The sequence below is a fragment of the Oreochromis aureus genome, linkage group 15, assembly GCF_013358895.1.
Source record: "Oreochromis aureus strain Israel breed Guangdong linkage group 15, ZZ_aureus, whole genome shotgun sequence".
NCBI lineage: Eukaryota > Metazoa > Chordata > Actinopteri > Cichliformes > Cichlidae > Oreochromis > Oreochromis aureus.
Genome location: NC_052956.1, coordinates 26,839,759 through 26,855,678, shown reverse-complemented (window position 1 = coordinate 26,855,678; position 15,920 = coordinate 26,839,759). Strand labels below are relative to the sequence as shown.

Below are 15,920 nucleotides of genomic sequence, written 5' to 3'. Positions count from 1 at the left end.
TCTGCAGTGCCGCTGCAGGGAGGTGGACCCACGGGTGTAAAGTCTGTGCTCTCTTGGCTGTTTTTGGGTGTGTGTTGGGCTATGAGTTGAAAAGCTACAGCTGCCTGTGTGGGTACACCAACCATGTGTGAAAAGTGGTCCATAACATAATGCTTCAAAGCGTGTTCATGCAAACATTGTTGGGTCTGCCGTGGTACAATGGGACTTCTGCTCATGAACCTGTGTGCACAGCGCCTGCAAATCGGGGCTGTACAAAGTCACTTCATCTTTACCCAAAACTGTAAGCTGTCATCTGTGGCGCGAGCGTGTGTTTGTTTTATCATAATTCATGGTGGAGAATGGCTGCTCTGCTGAGTTTTGCTCTCTGTAGCTGTATGAATGGCAAACTACACTGATTACCAGCGGCATAGGCACACATAAAATTTCTTCTGAAATTTTCCCTTTCTAGTATTAGATTTTTATTTTAAATAAGACAAAATTTGGATTTTACAGCAGTAAAATTATTGAATCTCTACAGTTTAAAATGTAATAAGCTTTCTGCCTGCACAGAGTGGATAGTGAAACAAATGGAATCATCATAAACACATTATTTCCAGTGTTGCCAACTCCTCAGTAAGGAAAATCGCTATTGGTTGTCCTAAAAGTCGCTAGAAGTCGCTAAATGTTGTCATCACCTAATTTGCATAATTGGTCATGCTAATATAATTGTAACCTATGTTGTTGGAGAGAAAAATAACATCGTGGAAGAGACATAAAGTGAGTAAAAAACGTCCTAAATGCATTTAGAGTTTATTTAGAACTACAAATTAAATTTCTTTTAGCAATTATTGTTTTTTTTAATGTCACAATTCCAACCCTGCTCCTTTACCCGGGCTTGGACCGGCAAAAGTGATCCGAAATAGGCACTCTGGTGGAGTTACTTTGTGTTTGTGTGTGTTTATAAGTAGTTTTAAACCTTGTGATCCACAAAACAGCATAAGAGTAAGAGTAAAAGAAGAACTGACTGTGTTACAGCACCCGCTGCTTGTTGAGAGTAAAAGCGATACGCGCTTTCACGTCTTTTTTTAGCGACTTTTTTAAGAAAAAAAAACAACTCGCTAAATATAGCGACAAAGTCGCTAAGTTGGCAACACTGCTTATTTCATATTTATTACTTCCTCCTCCTCATTGCTTTATTATTGTAGCTCTAGTAATAAATAATAATGTAAGGATTCTGGATCAGCACCATGATGCCCATAGTATATACAGTATTCTGAAGAAGGTCTAAAATGTCACTGTGTGTGCATGTGTGTGTTTTATTTAGATGGATTAAAAAAAACATATTACTCATGATATAACATTGTCCAGACATGGCTGGTAAGGACATGAGGAGGAAACAGTAGGAGCTGTGTGAGGCTACTAAAGACAGTGCTATAACATTATTTTTTGTCATCATTTTATTATAGGTTAAGTGCAAGAGTTGTTAGGTGTGGATAATTAAATCATAGTTTATTGCAATAGCAAGTTGTGCTTTGTTTTCAGATAGACAGTAAGTGGAGAGTGATAGATGAAATGATGGGATGGAAGGAAGAAGAGAAGCAAAGAGTGATTCACAGGCAGAGCCTAAATTATTTCTCACAGTTTTTTGTTGCCTTATGGTTCCAAGCACAATCTTTGCATTTTGTTATTATCTCATGACACTTGTTTAATCAGCTCCCGTCTCTCCTGTGAACTTTTGAATGTCTACAGTCTCAGATCAGCACAGCCCTCCAGCACTATCAGCAGCAGGAGCAGCAGAAACCCCTCAACAGCAACATTGTACCCATCAGGTAATTCATCGGCTACATTTGCTTTGCCTTGTCGCCACCTCACAACAGTGATGTAGTATGATGCGATCCCATATTAGATTCTTGATGAATGTGTGTTGTTGTTATTCAACCTGGTTCAATGTGCCCCTTTTTAGCTTGGAGCACCCGCCCCTTTAAACGTCTCTGCACGGCCCTGTCATTACATGTTAAGGCATGTCAAAGAATCCTCCTGTCCGAAATAAATGTCAGTTTAAAAGCAAAGAACAAGTTGAGCTTTATTAAGACTCGAGGGGAGTAACACTGCCTGTCAGAACTCTGGCACAGGTTTTCAGCCAACAGGCCCTTAGACAGGCAGCCAAAATCATCAATGACCCCTCTCACATTCTTCACCCCGCATTTCAATAGCTCCCCTCTGGGCAACGCCTCCGCTGCATTTCCTGCAGGACTGAGAGGAGGAGAGCCACCTTTGTCCCCAAAGCCAGTCTGCTTTTTAACTCCAGCCGATAAGAACATTTTCCACACCCATAAACATAAACTACACTCTTTTTATACTGCCGACACTTTACTCAATTTTAGTCACTTACAGTTATTTATTCACCTATTCAGTAGACTTTAATTTTAAAACTGTGTATATACTGTATATTCTGTGTATTTATTATCTCACTCTTATTGCCTGTTTATGGCTTGTCCTTAACTTCAACGTCATGCTGCTCTGTTGTATCTTACTTGCCCCTTGGGGATAAATAAAGTCTTTCTGATTCTGATTCTGATTTTACATTTTCAGAGGAGCCAAATTAGTCTCATAAATGCCGTGTTGAGGATTTCATCTTTAGCATCTGCATGGATCTTAAAATCACCCACAATAATTATTCTATCTGAGCTGAGCACTCAATCAGATAAAAACTTTGATAAATCAGACAGAAACTCTAGGGCCCATGTGGACGATAGATGATAACAAATAAGACTAGTTTTTGAGTTTTCCTGCTTGGATGGACAAGGCTAAGCATCAAGCTTTCAAATGTCTTGATGTTTGGTTGATTAATAACCTTGGCCTGTGCTGAGAGGATTCTGTTAGTTAGTATGACTCAGGGGTTTTGATTCATTTAAACTAAGATAATCATCCTGCTGTAACTAGGTTCTTGTAAGGCTGAGCAAATTGATTTATTGATCAGTTATTAATTCATGTACCAAAAGAGACAAAAGAGAGAGACCTAATGCTTAATAATCCATTTCACTGTTTTATTCTTTGGTGTAGATGTGGATACTGCATTGTTCTTTCTTTGTGTGTTTTTTATGTTTCATTTTTTTTCGCAGTTTGTTCTTTTTTTTCAGTTTGTTTTTTTGTCTGTTTGGGAGCTGACATTGTCTCTAAGGGGGTGGGGATTTGATGGGATAACGAGAGGAGAGAAGCTGCAGAGAGACGCATAAGACTGCAACTCTGCTTCCTGGTCCCAACTCTGGACTCTGGTCACATTTTGGGGAGTTTAATAAATTTGGCCAGATTTCTAGAAATAAGAGCTGCTCCATCCAAAGTGGGATGGATCCCGTCTCTCTTAACAAGACCAGGATTCCTCTAGAAACTTTCCCAATTATCTGTAAATCCCACATTGGTTTTCGGACACCACTCAATCACCTTAAATTGCTCCAACAATTTAAGGTGAACATGTGGCTAGTCACTCCTGGTCTGATTGGGGAGGGGACCAGAGAAAACTACAGTCCGAGATTGTTTCAGCAAAGTTACACCAATTCAACACTGATTTTAGTGACCTCCGATTGAGATAAATGTCCCCCTCCTCCTAAACAACCAAATGCCACATGTTGCCATATAATTTTTTTTATTGGTCAACATGGTTCACTTAACACCAATAGGGAACTGGTGCTTTTTCTTTTTGTTTTTTGTTTTTTTTTTTTGTTTGGATCGTCCCAATTGGGAGCATAGATGTTGGCAAAAATGAATTTAGTGTTCAAAATACTACCACTCACAATAATGAATCTACCATTCTGGTCTGCTATAACATTAGAAGAAACAAATGGCACTGATTTGTGTATTAAAATGGCAGCACCACGAGCTTTGGATTTAAATGTAGAGTGATACAGTTGGCCCACCCACCCCTTACGAAGTCTAAAATGATCTGAAATTTTTAGGTGTGTTTCTTGTAAAAACACAATCTGGGTGCCCAAAAATTGCAAATGATGAAGGACCTTGCTCCTTTTAATAGGCTGGTTCAGGCCTTTACAATTCCAGCTACAGAACTTAAACGAGTGACCTGCTTGTTGGTTATTAATATTTAAAGAACACCCAAACTTCCCCCTAAATGCTGAAGCATCTTCCCGAACAAGATGCACACACCCCCCACCAAACACACCTCTGAGCACTTCCTCCCAACCATTCAAAGTCCCAGTTGAGTTCAAGCTCCTTACAATACAAGACAAATCAAGACAGATCCTATAAATCAAGCTCACCTCAAATAAACATAAGTATGTTACTTAAAAAAAATGAATAAAATAAAATACCATAAAAAAAAAAAAAAAATAAAATACAGTGAAAAAAAATAAAATAAAATATTTCACAGAAGTTAACCAAGATGGACATATCAGCCTAATGGGCTAAGACACTTATGTGTATTGAGAGGCAGGGCCCCCCAGGATCTTATTGGCAAAGTCCGTGGCAGACGCAGGATCAGTAAACTTACGTACAGCTCCATCTGGAAGTGTCACCCTCAGTTCCGCAGGATAGAACAGGCCGAACTAGCAGGAGATGGGAAATAAACTCCCTAGGGTTAGATGTCTCCAAACCCTCGGGGACGCCAATAAGATGAATGTTATTCCGCCTTGACCTTCCTTCTAAATCCTCACATTTAGCTTGCAGTTGTCTGAACTCCTCCGTTAGGACACTTACAGCAGATTGAAGAGAAGTCAGGTCGTCACTGCAGGTTGTAGCTGAAAGCTCCAAATCTTTAATGGTGGTCCCTTGAGCATTAATGGTGGCCTGTAAGGTGGTTATTGCAGCTTTAAACTCAGCCTTCACAGATGATATTTCTGACCGCAGTGTGTGGGTAACTGTATCAATCTTGCAGTCAAGCTTGTTGCAGATGTCCCGTTTCAAAATCTCCAATGCTCTGGTAAATGTGACTTTGCTGAGCGGTGCGCCCGCACCCTGCTTGTAGCTGCTCTCCGTGATAGCCGCGTCACGTTGAGAGTCGCGTCCCAGCTCCGGGCTCTGTGAATCACCCGCATCAGCCTGGCCCTGTTTTCTCCGTTGCTTCCTCTTATCTCCCATTATGCAAAAAAAAAAAAGAAGAGGCAAATGGTGGGACTTTTAGTGAAAGAACTTGATTGTCCTCACGCGGCCCACCCATAGCCCTCACTGGTGACAGAATGCAAGGGAAGCTGTCGTTCGTGGAGGGAAAGGCCATGAAGATAGCAAAACCGGACACTACTGCTGCAGCCACCACAGCCAACCAGGAAGGAAACTCCGAGGCCTCAGATGCGGCCTTTCTCAGAAGTTGTCAAAAGCAGGTTTCCCGACCTCCAAGAGTAAAAAAGTTAAAAAAAAAAAAAACTTTAAAAAAAAACGGGCGCCCAGCAGCAAAAAGGGTTACTTAGAGCCCACAAGGCTGATATAGAAAGTGCGGATGTGTCTTAAAATAATATTTTTGTCACTGCTTTGCGGAGCCCCGGGAAACACGTCTTCACACCATAGTATCTTCTTCTTCTTTCTACTGTTTTTTTCATTTATAAACGTGCCATTGACACTGAAGAGTCCCAGTGTTTACCCCAAATGCACAGAGTTGATTGGCTAAGTGGTATCACATTTCTTCAGACGCTGAACCCGGTCAGGTTTTAAATCTGTTTTGGTTGTAGGTCCCGGTCTGAATGGGACAGCATTTGGGTCCAGACCTGGACTGTGGTGTATTGGCATGTTTTTTATGTTTTTTTTCTGCCAAAGCACAGAGAAAATCACTGCCTATATCCCCAGAAACAAATGGTTGTCACATTAAAATAGGTTTCACTGACAAACTTTTGACACTATGAGCACAAGGAGATGCTGCTGGATCACGACATGGTTTTTTTTTCTTTTTTTTCTATACCACTAAAATTAACTGAGAAATGGTAGTTTAAAAAGTGCTTTTGTTTTGGATGCTTAAACAGCATTTACATTAACTAGAAAAGAACATTTCTGAAGAAACTTTGAGTGTGTCTATACATTAGCGTCTAGGACACTATCATATCTTGCACAATAATGTCAGAACCTCATTTCAACTGTAATATATTGTGGAAGTAGTATCATAGTTTAGGTCAGTTCAAGAGTTTTAGAGCAGAAAAAAAGGTCAGCAGTCCATTAACTCAATGAGGGAAAGATTATCTAATACAAAACCTAATGGCCAAGTCAGTGTTTTCACCTGAAATCAACTAACTTGTTGATTTTTTTTAAAAAATCTATGGATCTATCTATGGATCTGTGAGTAAATAATTTAGAGTTCTCTTGTGTTTTTCTTCCCTTGTGTTTCTCTTGTGTTTTTCTTCACATCCTGAAACTGAAATAACACTGACACTTACACTTATGGCAGCATTTCATGTCTCTGCTGTTGCTAGATTTTTTTTTCTACTGTAGAACTGTTAAAACATTTCACATGTAAAAAAAACTTATTGTTATTGAGTAATACTTTTGTTTGCACATACAACACACCTTGGGGAAAAGACAATCTCTCTGTGTAACACCTGAGGGACTCATAGTCACTCACACCTTTAATAGAAGAGGTGTTTGCTGGATGATGTCATTGCATCAGACTGTAAACAGTATGAAAGCTAAGGTGTTTACTATGCAGTTTCCACATGGAAATCTAAAATTTAAGGCAGGTCCACTTTGATTGACAGGAGAAACAAGAAGCTATAGACAGACAGGTTCTTCTCTTTTTTTGGAATCATTTCTGTTGGTTGGATATATGCATTACTAGATTATGTTTCTCAGATGCAAACATAATAAAGTGTAATATTTTAATTGTATCTCTTTACTTGGGTTCTCTGTTTTAGCAATTCTGCTAAAATTCAGTGATGTTTTAGGCCTTAGTTGAGCTGAAATATACAAAATGTTTATAATGCTGACAAACTTATTTCTATAGCTGTCACCCCTTTCTTCCTCACTTATTGACAAGTCATAATTCCTGTAGTAATTCAGCACTACTAATCATTCAGTGGATATTTATTCAGAGTTAACAGCTAAGCATTAAGGAGCTTTACAACCACAAGAAATAAAAAAAAATAAACCTTGTCTTTCTAGAATGTGCTTTTTATTAGTATTTACTTTGTAAAGGCGGATGCTTTATAACTAAAACAGTATGGACTCTGGAAACATCATTAGCAATACCAGCAATCCACAGGTATATTCTGTTCTAAATTAGGAAAGATCTTTTTCACAATAGCAATAACCCCACCAAAAATAGGTGAATTTTTATACATGTTCGTTGTGTGTTAATTTATTAACATATAGCTAAATTTATCTAATTTTTCAAACTGTTTGTACAAATGACCATTTATTACAACATGAATTTAAAAAAAATTATTCCTTGAAGCCTGCCTTTTTGATTTGATTTTGTTTATTTTTTTGAGGTTGTTTTATTTCTGACCCTCTCAGAAAATTTCTCAACATAGGCTATGCAAATGGCAAACATCACTGATAACCAAAAACAAGAAATTAAATAGAGGCATTGATGGCAAGTTTTTAATGAGAAAATAACATAATGCAATTAAAATGACAACTGGAAACATTTTACAACAGAGTGTATAATATAGAATACAATTTCATAGAAGCTGCTTAGTACCTGCTGTGATGCTTGTGCACCTTTACTGATGCTAAATGCTGTAAAAACTGCTACAAGAAGTAACAAGTGCAAACTCCTAATGAAACTGTTTCAAAGTCTTATTTATAGTATCATGCAACTGAACTTTACGTATCGGACGAATTATACTTGCTTTCTCAGTGCTGGGCTATACTAGTTTTAACACAAAGGAATCCATTAATTGCAACCATTCAGACATGCATGAATGACTCACATGCAGCACTATGGCTTGAGTTTACAGCCTCTGAAACGTGGTATATGTCTGAAAGACAAAAAGCAAAAATGTTGATAATTCAGCTGATTAAAGAAAAAACAAAATGTTTAATGGAAAACAGCTTACATTGTCTCCCTCTGAGCCAATTTATTAAATCCATTCCTCTGAAAGTAGAAATGTCATGACTTGTGATCTACAGTAGAAACACAGAATGAAGTGGAAAAGTTAGCAGATTCAATAAAATGCATGTTCACAGTTCTTTTACAATATTATATTTTGCTTTGATATAGTTAGTTTCATAACAATTTGCAGGACTACTGATTAAATAGCAGATAACTGTGTAACAAAAATAATCACACCTAAAACACATACCCTTGTTATATTAGAGCTAGTGTTTGGTGTAGCCACTTGCCCTGAGAGGATAGCACGAATCTACAGAGATAAGCAAAATCATAACCTTGTGAAAACTTATTTAGAATTTTGGAAATGCTGAAAAAAAAAATGTTTAAAGAAATTATTATTATTATTATTTTTAAATTTATCACATGGTAAATTCCACAGACACAGACCATGAACTGCTAATGCTGTTACATTAAGGTCTCAATGCTCCTTCTGTACAGGTATTGTACAAAATTTTTTTTTTTAATCAGCATACCTTTGAATCAAATAGTGTCCCAAACACTAAAATGAAGAAACCCTAAAATAAATAAATACATAAATAAATAAATAAATAAATACATACATACATACATACATACACACATACATACATTGAAAAAATATTTTATCAAAACGTTTTTTTAAAAATGTACTGCCTTATATTTCCATGGTTATCAATACCTGTAGTGAATTGAAAAATGCAAAGGCAATGTGGATTCCTAGAGTTGTTGGAGATAGCATAGTTCCTACTCCCAAGGACCAAGTTAGTCCAAATAAAGGAGTCAAAATAGCCACACATCTTATAATGACAACCAAGGTATGCTTTTCATCTCTTTGGGAAGTATCTCCGACACCTGTTCTCATTATCCTGAACAAGACCACAATGACTATCAAAATGTTGATAACAACTATGGTCAGAGCAGGTATCACAAAAGCAAGCAGGGTCTTTGTCGTGTTCCAGTTAAGCCAACAAGTTTCATTTTCCCTTATGTATCCATTTCCAGAAGCTGTGACAGCAACAGTAATCACAGCTATAATCAAAGGGCAGCCATAGCCTATGCTGAAGCCAATGGCCAGCATGGTTGACTTAGGCATATGGGAGAAGATCATAACTGTCCGGTAGAAGAGAAGAAGGGCTGAGACAAGCATCCAGAAGAACAGAGCTAGGTAGAAAAAGTGCATGAAGAATGTTGCTGTGGTACATGGTCCAACTGGAATTTTATAGTTCTTTTCAGGGTTTTCACTGGGGTTCTTAGAAATAGCGGCACCAATGATGAAACAGATGTCCGCAATGAGCAGAGAAAGGGCAGTGTTAATGATGGAAACATGACGCATTAATGCAGTACTGTTTCTGGTAATGGCTTTCCAAACACATCCTTCAATCATGAGACATATAACTAAACTTGCCAAAGATATCCCTACACCAATATAAGTTATTACATCTAACACTTTTACAAATTGTAGAGGGATGTCAGTTGACATCAGGATTGAGAATGATGTCAAGTGGTTACAGTGGCAGGTTACTTTGTCATTTTCATCAGAAACAAATGTACACCCTTTGTCATCCCAAGCACCAAGATCATTAAAAAGAGTGAAATTCCAGAAGACACATTGTGGGTTTTGTGACAGAGAGCTGTTTAGCTTTCTGTAGCTCAGAGTAACATTTGGAATGGTTGCGTTTATTTTGACAAGCACCACAACAGCATTGATTACATTGTTAATTTCAACTGCTCCATTGCCGTTGGTGTTATTGTTGTTGATGACACTGATGTCAAAAGTGGAGTTCCTTGTTGGCATAACATAATAAAGGGTAGGAAAAGTCACTGTAGTAATAAAGACATTGAAAATGTTGGTATTTGGAATTTCTATGGAAAGGTCGGAATTCAGATTGTTATTGAATGAGTTATTGAATGTGGTTCTGTTGAGTATGATCGAGTGAGTCTCTATGGAAAATATATCACCCAGTCCACTGGTGAGTGTTTCCAGTGAACCTAGTAATTGTGAGCTGGCATTGTTGTTTTTTCCATTCAGAAATTCCCAAGAATGTTTCACATTATCACCAATGATGAGATCAACTGTGTTTAGTACATCCTGTAGATGAAGAGATGTTATATTATTAGGGAACAACCCCACAAAAAGAGAAAAAAAGAAAGAAACCTTCATTGTCAGATCTTTTCCTGAGGAGTTACAAATATAGACGGCAAGATTTACCTTAATGACAGTTTCACTGACATTACTGGAAACATTTGCAATGTTATTTAGGATGTTAACAATTGTTGATATTGTTGCAGATGAATTTGTTATTTTATTTGAATCATTCATGACAGTTTCACGCAGTTTTGCCACAAAATTTGGAACATCTTTGACATTTAAGTCCTGAAAAAGAATAAAAAAGATGAAAACACAGAAGCAGATTGTGATCAGCATTTGGTCAGCATTTAAATGAGCTTTTCCTGATCAATGTTGAACCAAACATTCATTAAATGCATTTTGCAAACAGTATTTAATTGAACTTTCAGGCCGCACATCTGCAAAACTTGCTGCTTTGTTATTCAGTTTAAAATTCAGTTTCGTTTGAGGCTACAGCTGAAGAACCTTTAGAAAACAGTAATATTTAGGTTGTCTGCCTTAATACAAGCCATGTATATGTTGAAAGTATTTTCAACATATACATCATTATAATATCATTGTAATATATAAATCATTGTAATACAAAAGAAGTATCAACAGAGAATAAGCACAAGTACACATCATAAAATAGGGAACAAAATCCCCTATCCTGATTCTGGAGGTATATGTGGGTGACACAGAACTCAATTTCCTGCCAGTAAATCAACAGTCAGAGATGCAATCACAGCACAAGTTATGCATAATTCAGTATTGGGTTTTTTGGGGGTCTTTTTCAGCTTTGTCTCCAAACCACTCAACCTAAGCTGCACCTTTCATGTACTGTGCTATTATTAATTATCTGCACTTCCTAATTCACCAACTGTCATCCATCTGTCCTCCACCATCTCTCATTTTATACATTTATCAGCTCCTTAAATTACTCTTTCCATCTTCTAAACACACTCTCAATGTTAGCACAGAAAAACAATGCATTTTCTCCTTATATAGTGTCCAGCCTCACTTAGCTCATTATAAAACTTTTTCTTTACCACCTTGTACTTGAAAAAAAAAAAGATGGCCTGTATTTGTATAGCGCTTTGGGGTCCTTAGAGACTAAGTAAAGCGCTTTACACTACATTCAGTCATCCACCCATTCACACACACATTCACACACTGGTGATGGCAAGCTACATTGCAGCTACAGCTGCCCTGGGGCGCACTGACTTCTACCTTCCCAGTACAGCTTTCTATTTGTGTCATTCCCCAGACTCACTTTTTCTTTGCTAACCTCTTTTTAAAAATATTTTCCTGTACTTTGTCGTCCTACAAATAAGTCTTCTTGTACTCTTCTGTCCAGCAGATATGTTAAGATATGTTCTTCCCTCTTCTTCAAGTATATGTTCACCACAGTCATTTCCATTTTTTTTCACAAAATCCATCTCACCTAAACACCACAACTACCAAACATCACTTCTGTTCTCTTCACCTACATATCCATTTAAGTGTGCTCCAGTCCCCAGATCCCTCAAGGTGCATTATTAGTATTCCTTTTCATACACTGAACAGTTTTGTATATTTCTAGGTCACTTACTTGTGAAGCAACAAATAAATGACTGATTATTATTATGACACAGCTGTCCTCCAAAAGTTTCCACTGTCCTGTTTGCTGGCATTTTGCAGTCTTGTTCCCCTCTTGACCTTCATTACAGCTTTTGATTGCTGTGTCACCTTCTTTTCCAGCCCCATACTCAGTGTCATTGCACTTAATAGCTTGTAATCATCAACAAATTAGTTTTTTAGAACAGCAAAGCAGAAAAATACTACTACTACTACTACTACTACTAATAATAATAAGAAGAAGAAGAAGAAATAACAATAATAATAATAATGTTTGATATTTACAAACATTGCTCTTACCTTCAGTAAAAAATGTCAGTTTTGTTGTCTTTTCATAACCTACTGATTCATTAACCTTACAAAAAACTTCCTGTGAGCCACTGCAGTTTTTTATTTCATAATCATATGTGATGCAGTTTTTTTCAGCATTTTCTGTGAACATTTAACATTGTTATCAATGTGGCATTGTTGATAGCTGTTGTCCCAGCTTAGATTGACTGTGGAGTGTTCAGCAACTGCTCTTACTTACTAGAAGGTAACAGTGTTGAACCATTATACCAGTTCACGTTATAAGGGGGTTGCACACAACACTGAAGTGGTTGTGTCTGTCCCACTTTGCAGTACACATGAATTTCACTCTGTAGTTGGATATTGGGAGCTTGTTTGATCTGACCGTCTTTTACAACTCCCGTTTGAATGAAAAACAAGTTTGTCCCATTCAGAATACATTCATATCGTCCTGTGATTAAGAGAAGCATGCATTGCTGATTACAATACCATACTATACAAAACAGATGGCAACGGATATAAAATTGTTAATGTAGACATGATGGCTATGCAGAAATAAGATTTTGTCCCCATCAGCCTGAAAAAGCAAATTCAGCCAGGTACACTTTGTTATGGTTTTAAATAAAATACACATTTCCCATTATTAATATGTGAAATGCAGACTTGGTATGAGGTAACTTGGTAACAGCTATTTGGGGATAACAACTATTATTAAAATGAAATTAGCTTTGACTTACCAGCATCTTCAGGAATGACATTGTTAACTATTAGCTTGGACTGATTGACTATTTTAAACCTGCTAGACATGATCTCGAGGTCATTCAATTTCCAAACAGAACCAGAAATTGGTCCAATGTCAATATTCTCAGTGCTATTGGGTCCACATATCAGCATCATGTTTTTACCAGTATAAGTCTCAGCAGGAGTTTGGATTGAAGATGAACCTTGTGTAAAAAAATAAAGGTGAGTTAGTAACTCAATCAATTTAAGCAAAAATTAATTTAATTTTTTTTTAACTTACTAATGACTTGCGCAGTAACTGAGCTGATGACAGGGGCCACAGAAACTATGGCATTTGTGAAGTTTTTATTTGCTTTAGCCATTTCGTTCATATCAACTTGTGTTACCTCAACAACAAAGTCGGTGATAATGCTTCCCTTTCTATAAGAACAAACAGAAGCCGACGTTATGATGTAAAATCAGTTCTAACTCCTATTTCATTTTTTTCTTTTGTTAATTCCTGAATTACTATACCTGAATCCTGTCACAAAGGCTTGGATAAACCCCTTTATATCACTATACTGGGCCTTTAACTGGAAAAGATATCAATAATGACATTAGCATTAAAGAATAATAAATAATATAACTTGATATGGTGCTAAAAAAAAACTTACCACAGAATTAATTTCTGATTCAAGCTTTCTGTACGCAGAACTCGATTTATTATTATAATCTGTTATATATTCCTTGTCTAAGGTGACTGACATGCTCACATTAATTCCTGTTTATTTTAAAAAGACAACATGTAAAGAAGAAATTTTTTTTTAAAAAAACATACAATGGGAAAACAACTTTTTTTGTTGTCTTTGTTGTTGTTTTTTTCATTTCGGACAACATAGGACAACTTGTGTAAAACGATTTCCATGAATCCAAAGTTATTAATAATAACTGCCACAGTAAAATGTTAACAGGTACTATTAGATATTTGAGGTAGTAAAACATTCTTTAGTCTAATTGTCGTGTAGAATTTAAAGCAGGTAGGACAGGACAAAAATGTAGACTCAGAGGTGGGACTTTAGTTTGGTAGTATTTTCCATTGAGCAACAAAAGCTGTGTTTTCTGAGTTAAACTGCGGAATTACAAGAAACTAAAGAGAGAGAGAGAGAGAGAGAGGCAGCTAGGGAGCACAAGGGGCAGAGAGAGGACAAGAGAGGGCGAGGGAGCATGAGAGAGAAAGGGGACAGGAGAGAACATGGATCATGGATAAACATGATAGGCAGGGTGAACATGGAATGAAACACAAGGAATGAAACACATGGGAACAGAGAAGGGGAAACAAGACACAAGAATACACACATAAACACTGAACACACCAAGAGGGACATAGAGGAAAAAGAAACAAGGGGAACATAATAGACAACAACTATTAGGAAAGCTAGACAATTCACCTAGACAATTCAAAATATAGAATAAACTCGCCACTAACAAAATGAACTTAAACATAACGATAATACAAAATTACATCAAAAGACAAAAACTCAAACCACTGGGTCAAATGACCCAGGACCATGACACTAATTGTGTCATCTGTAGCTGTGTTTCCCACCCTTTTGGAACCACGGCACATATTTCACATTAGAAAAACCACACTGCACACAACCAAACAAAAATTGCACTAAAAGCATATTGATCATTTTTCTCCGTACACCAGGTATAGTGGAATTGACTCGGTTTGTCCCGAATATACCTTTTTTGTGTTTTTTTGATCACTACTAATGCTAGGGCCTTCATCTGGATCAGAATTTTCTCCAGGACTCAGTTCAGATTTAACTATTTTTTCTTTTCAAATATTTATCTATTGGTATTACATGCAGCGTCATCTCACAGCATGACTATTATGTAATTTCTTCTTCGTCTTCTTCTATTTTACTGGCAGTTGGCAACCCATTTAATTAGAGCAGGTATTTGTACTCCCCCATAGTGGAAGAGAATGTAATTGTTCTGCCCAGTACTCATGCTGATCGCTTAGAGTACTAATCAGGTGGAACCAGATAATCTTCCATGGCACACCTGATCAGCAGTGTTTGGGAAACATTGATCTATAGGAATGAGGTGCTTTAGGTTGAAAGGCAGTCTCTTTTGTGGTCTAGTGCAGTGGTTCCCAAACTTTTTTTGCCAGGCCCCCCTTTCTTACAAGGAAAATCTTCTTTTCTTCTTTTTTGCCCCCCCCCACGCAAACAGCAAACACATCCTCCAAACACACACACCCATATTTTGTTTACAAACTCTATTGCGGTTTATTTCACACCTCAAACATTTAGTAAACAATTAAGCAAATACAAGTAAACGGCAATAAATTACAGGTAGTAATAAAATATACTACTAACTCGTTTACGCTGCGTCCACACCTACACGGGTATTTTTGAAAACTCAGCTGTTTCTATGCGTTTGGGCCTTTCGTCAACACGTAAACGGCGTTGCGATTCACCGAAAACGGAGATTATTTAAACTCCTTCCTTTTTGCTTATGTGTGGACGAGGATTACAGAGTTAAATCACGCAACGTCAAAGGTATGTGCCTCTTTTCACGTCACGCTGTGTGCCACGTTATTGTTTACATGAGATGAAGTGCAGAATGGCAGATAGAGACAAAATACTGTTACTGTTAATCTGACTATCTTCAGGTTTTACAGGCTTACATATACACACGTTATTTTCCCTCCATTTAGAAAGGCAGAGGCGTCATGGTGTAATTATTTTACATGTAGCTGTTTTTTTTTCCTGTGTAATAATATTCAACATTGCTGTCAATACATTTTTCAAAAATGTCTCTCTGTGCAAAATGGGTTTAAACACATAAACAGCTGTGGGATACTGTTTGTCCGTGATTTGAACCGGGGGAACAAATTACGGCAGGATCAGCCTGATATTATTTGTATCCCACTGTAACTTTACTGCATAAAGAGCTAACATGTCCAAAATGTCAGGAGTAGTTAGTTATTCCAAGATGTGTTTGTGAACTAAAAATCAAGAATGTGGGATCCTGTTTGTCCGTGATTTGAAGAGCCCAGCGCCTGCTCCTGACGCAGGGAAACTAATTTTCCAGGGGAGACCTACCTCGGCACTTGTGCAGGTGAAGCCAAAGGGAAGATATGCTTCACCATATTTTTCTGTCTTTGGCTTGGAA

The 15,920-nt window shown here is 37.3% G+C and overlaps 1 protein-coding gene across 1 annotated transcript; it reads right to left on the bottom strand.

Annotated features, from left to right (window-relative positions):
- Nucleotides 1–7,487: 7,487 nt before the first annotated feature.
- On the bottom strand, nucleotides 7,488–10,338 carry LOC116330860 (adhesion G-protein coupled receptor F1). Its single transcript, XM_031753309.2, has 6 exons — nucleotides 10,212–10,338; nucleotides 8,682–10,091; nucleotides 8,497–8,538; nucleotides 8,214–8,273; nucleotides 7,968–8,034; nucleotides 7,488–7,889 (listed from the first exon to the last, which is right to left on the bottom strand). The coding sequence occupies exons 1-6, from the start codon at nucleotides 10,320–10,322 to the stop codon at nucleotides 7,819–7,821; spliced, it is 1,761 nt and encodes a 586-aa protein (XP_031609169.2). The 5' UTR covers nucleotides 10,323–10,338; the 3' UTR covers nucleotides 7,488–7,818.
- Nucleotides 10,339–15,920: the final 5,582 nt, after the last annotated feature.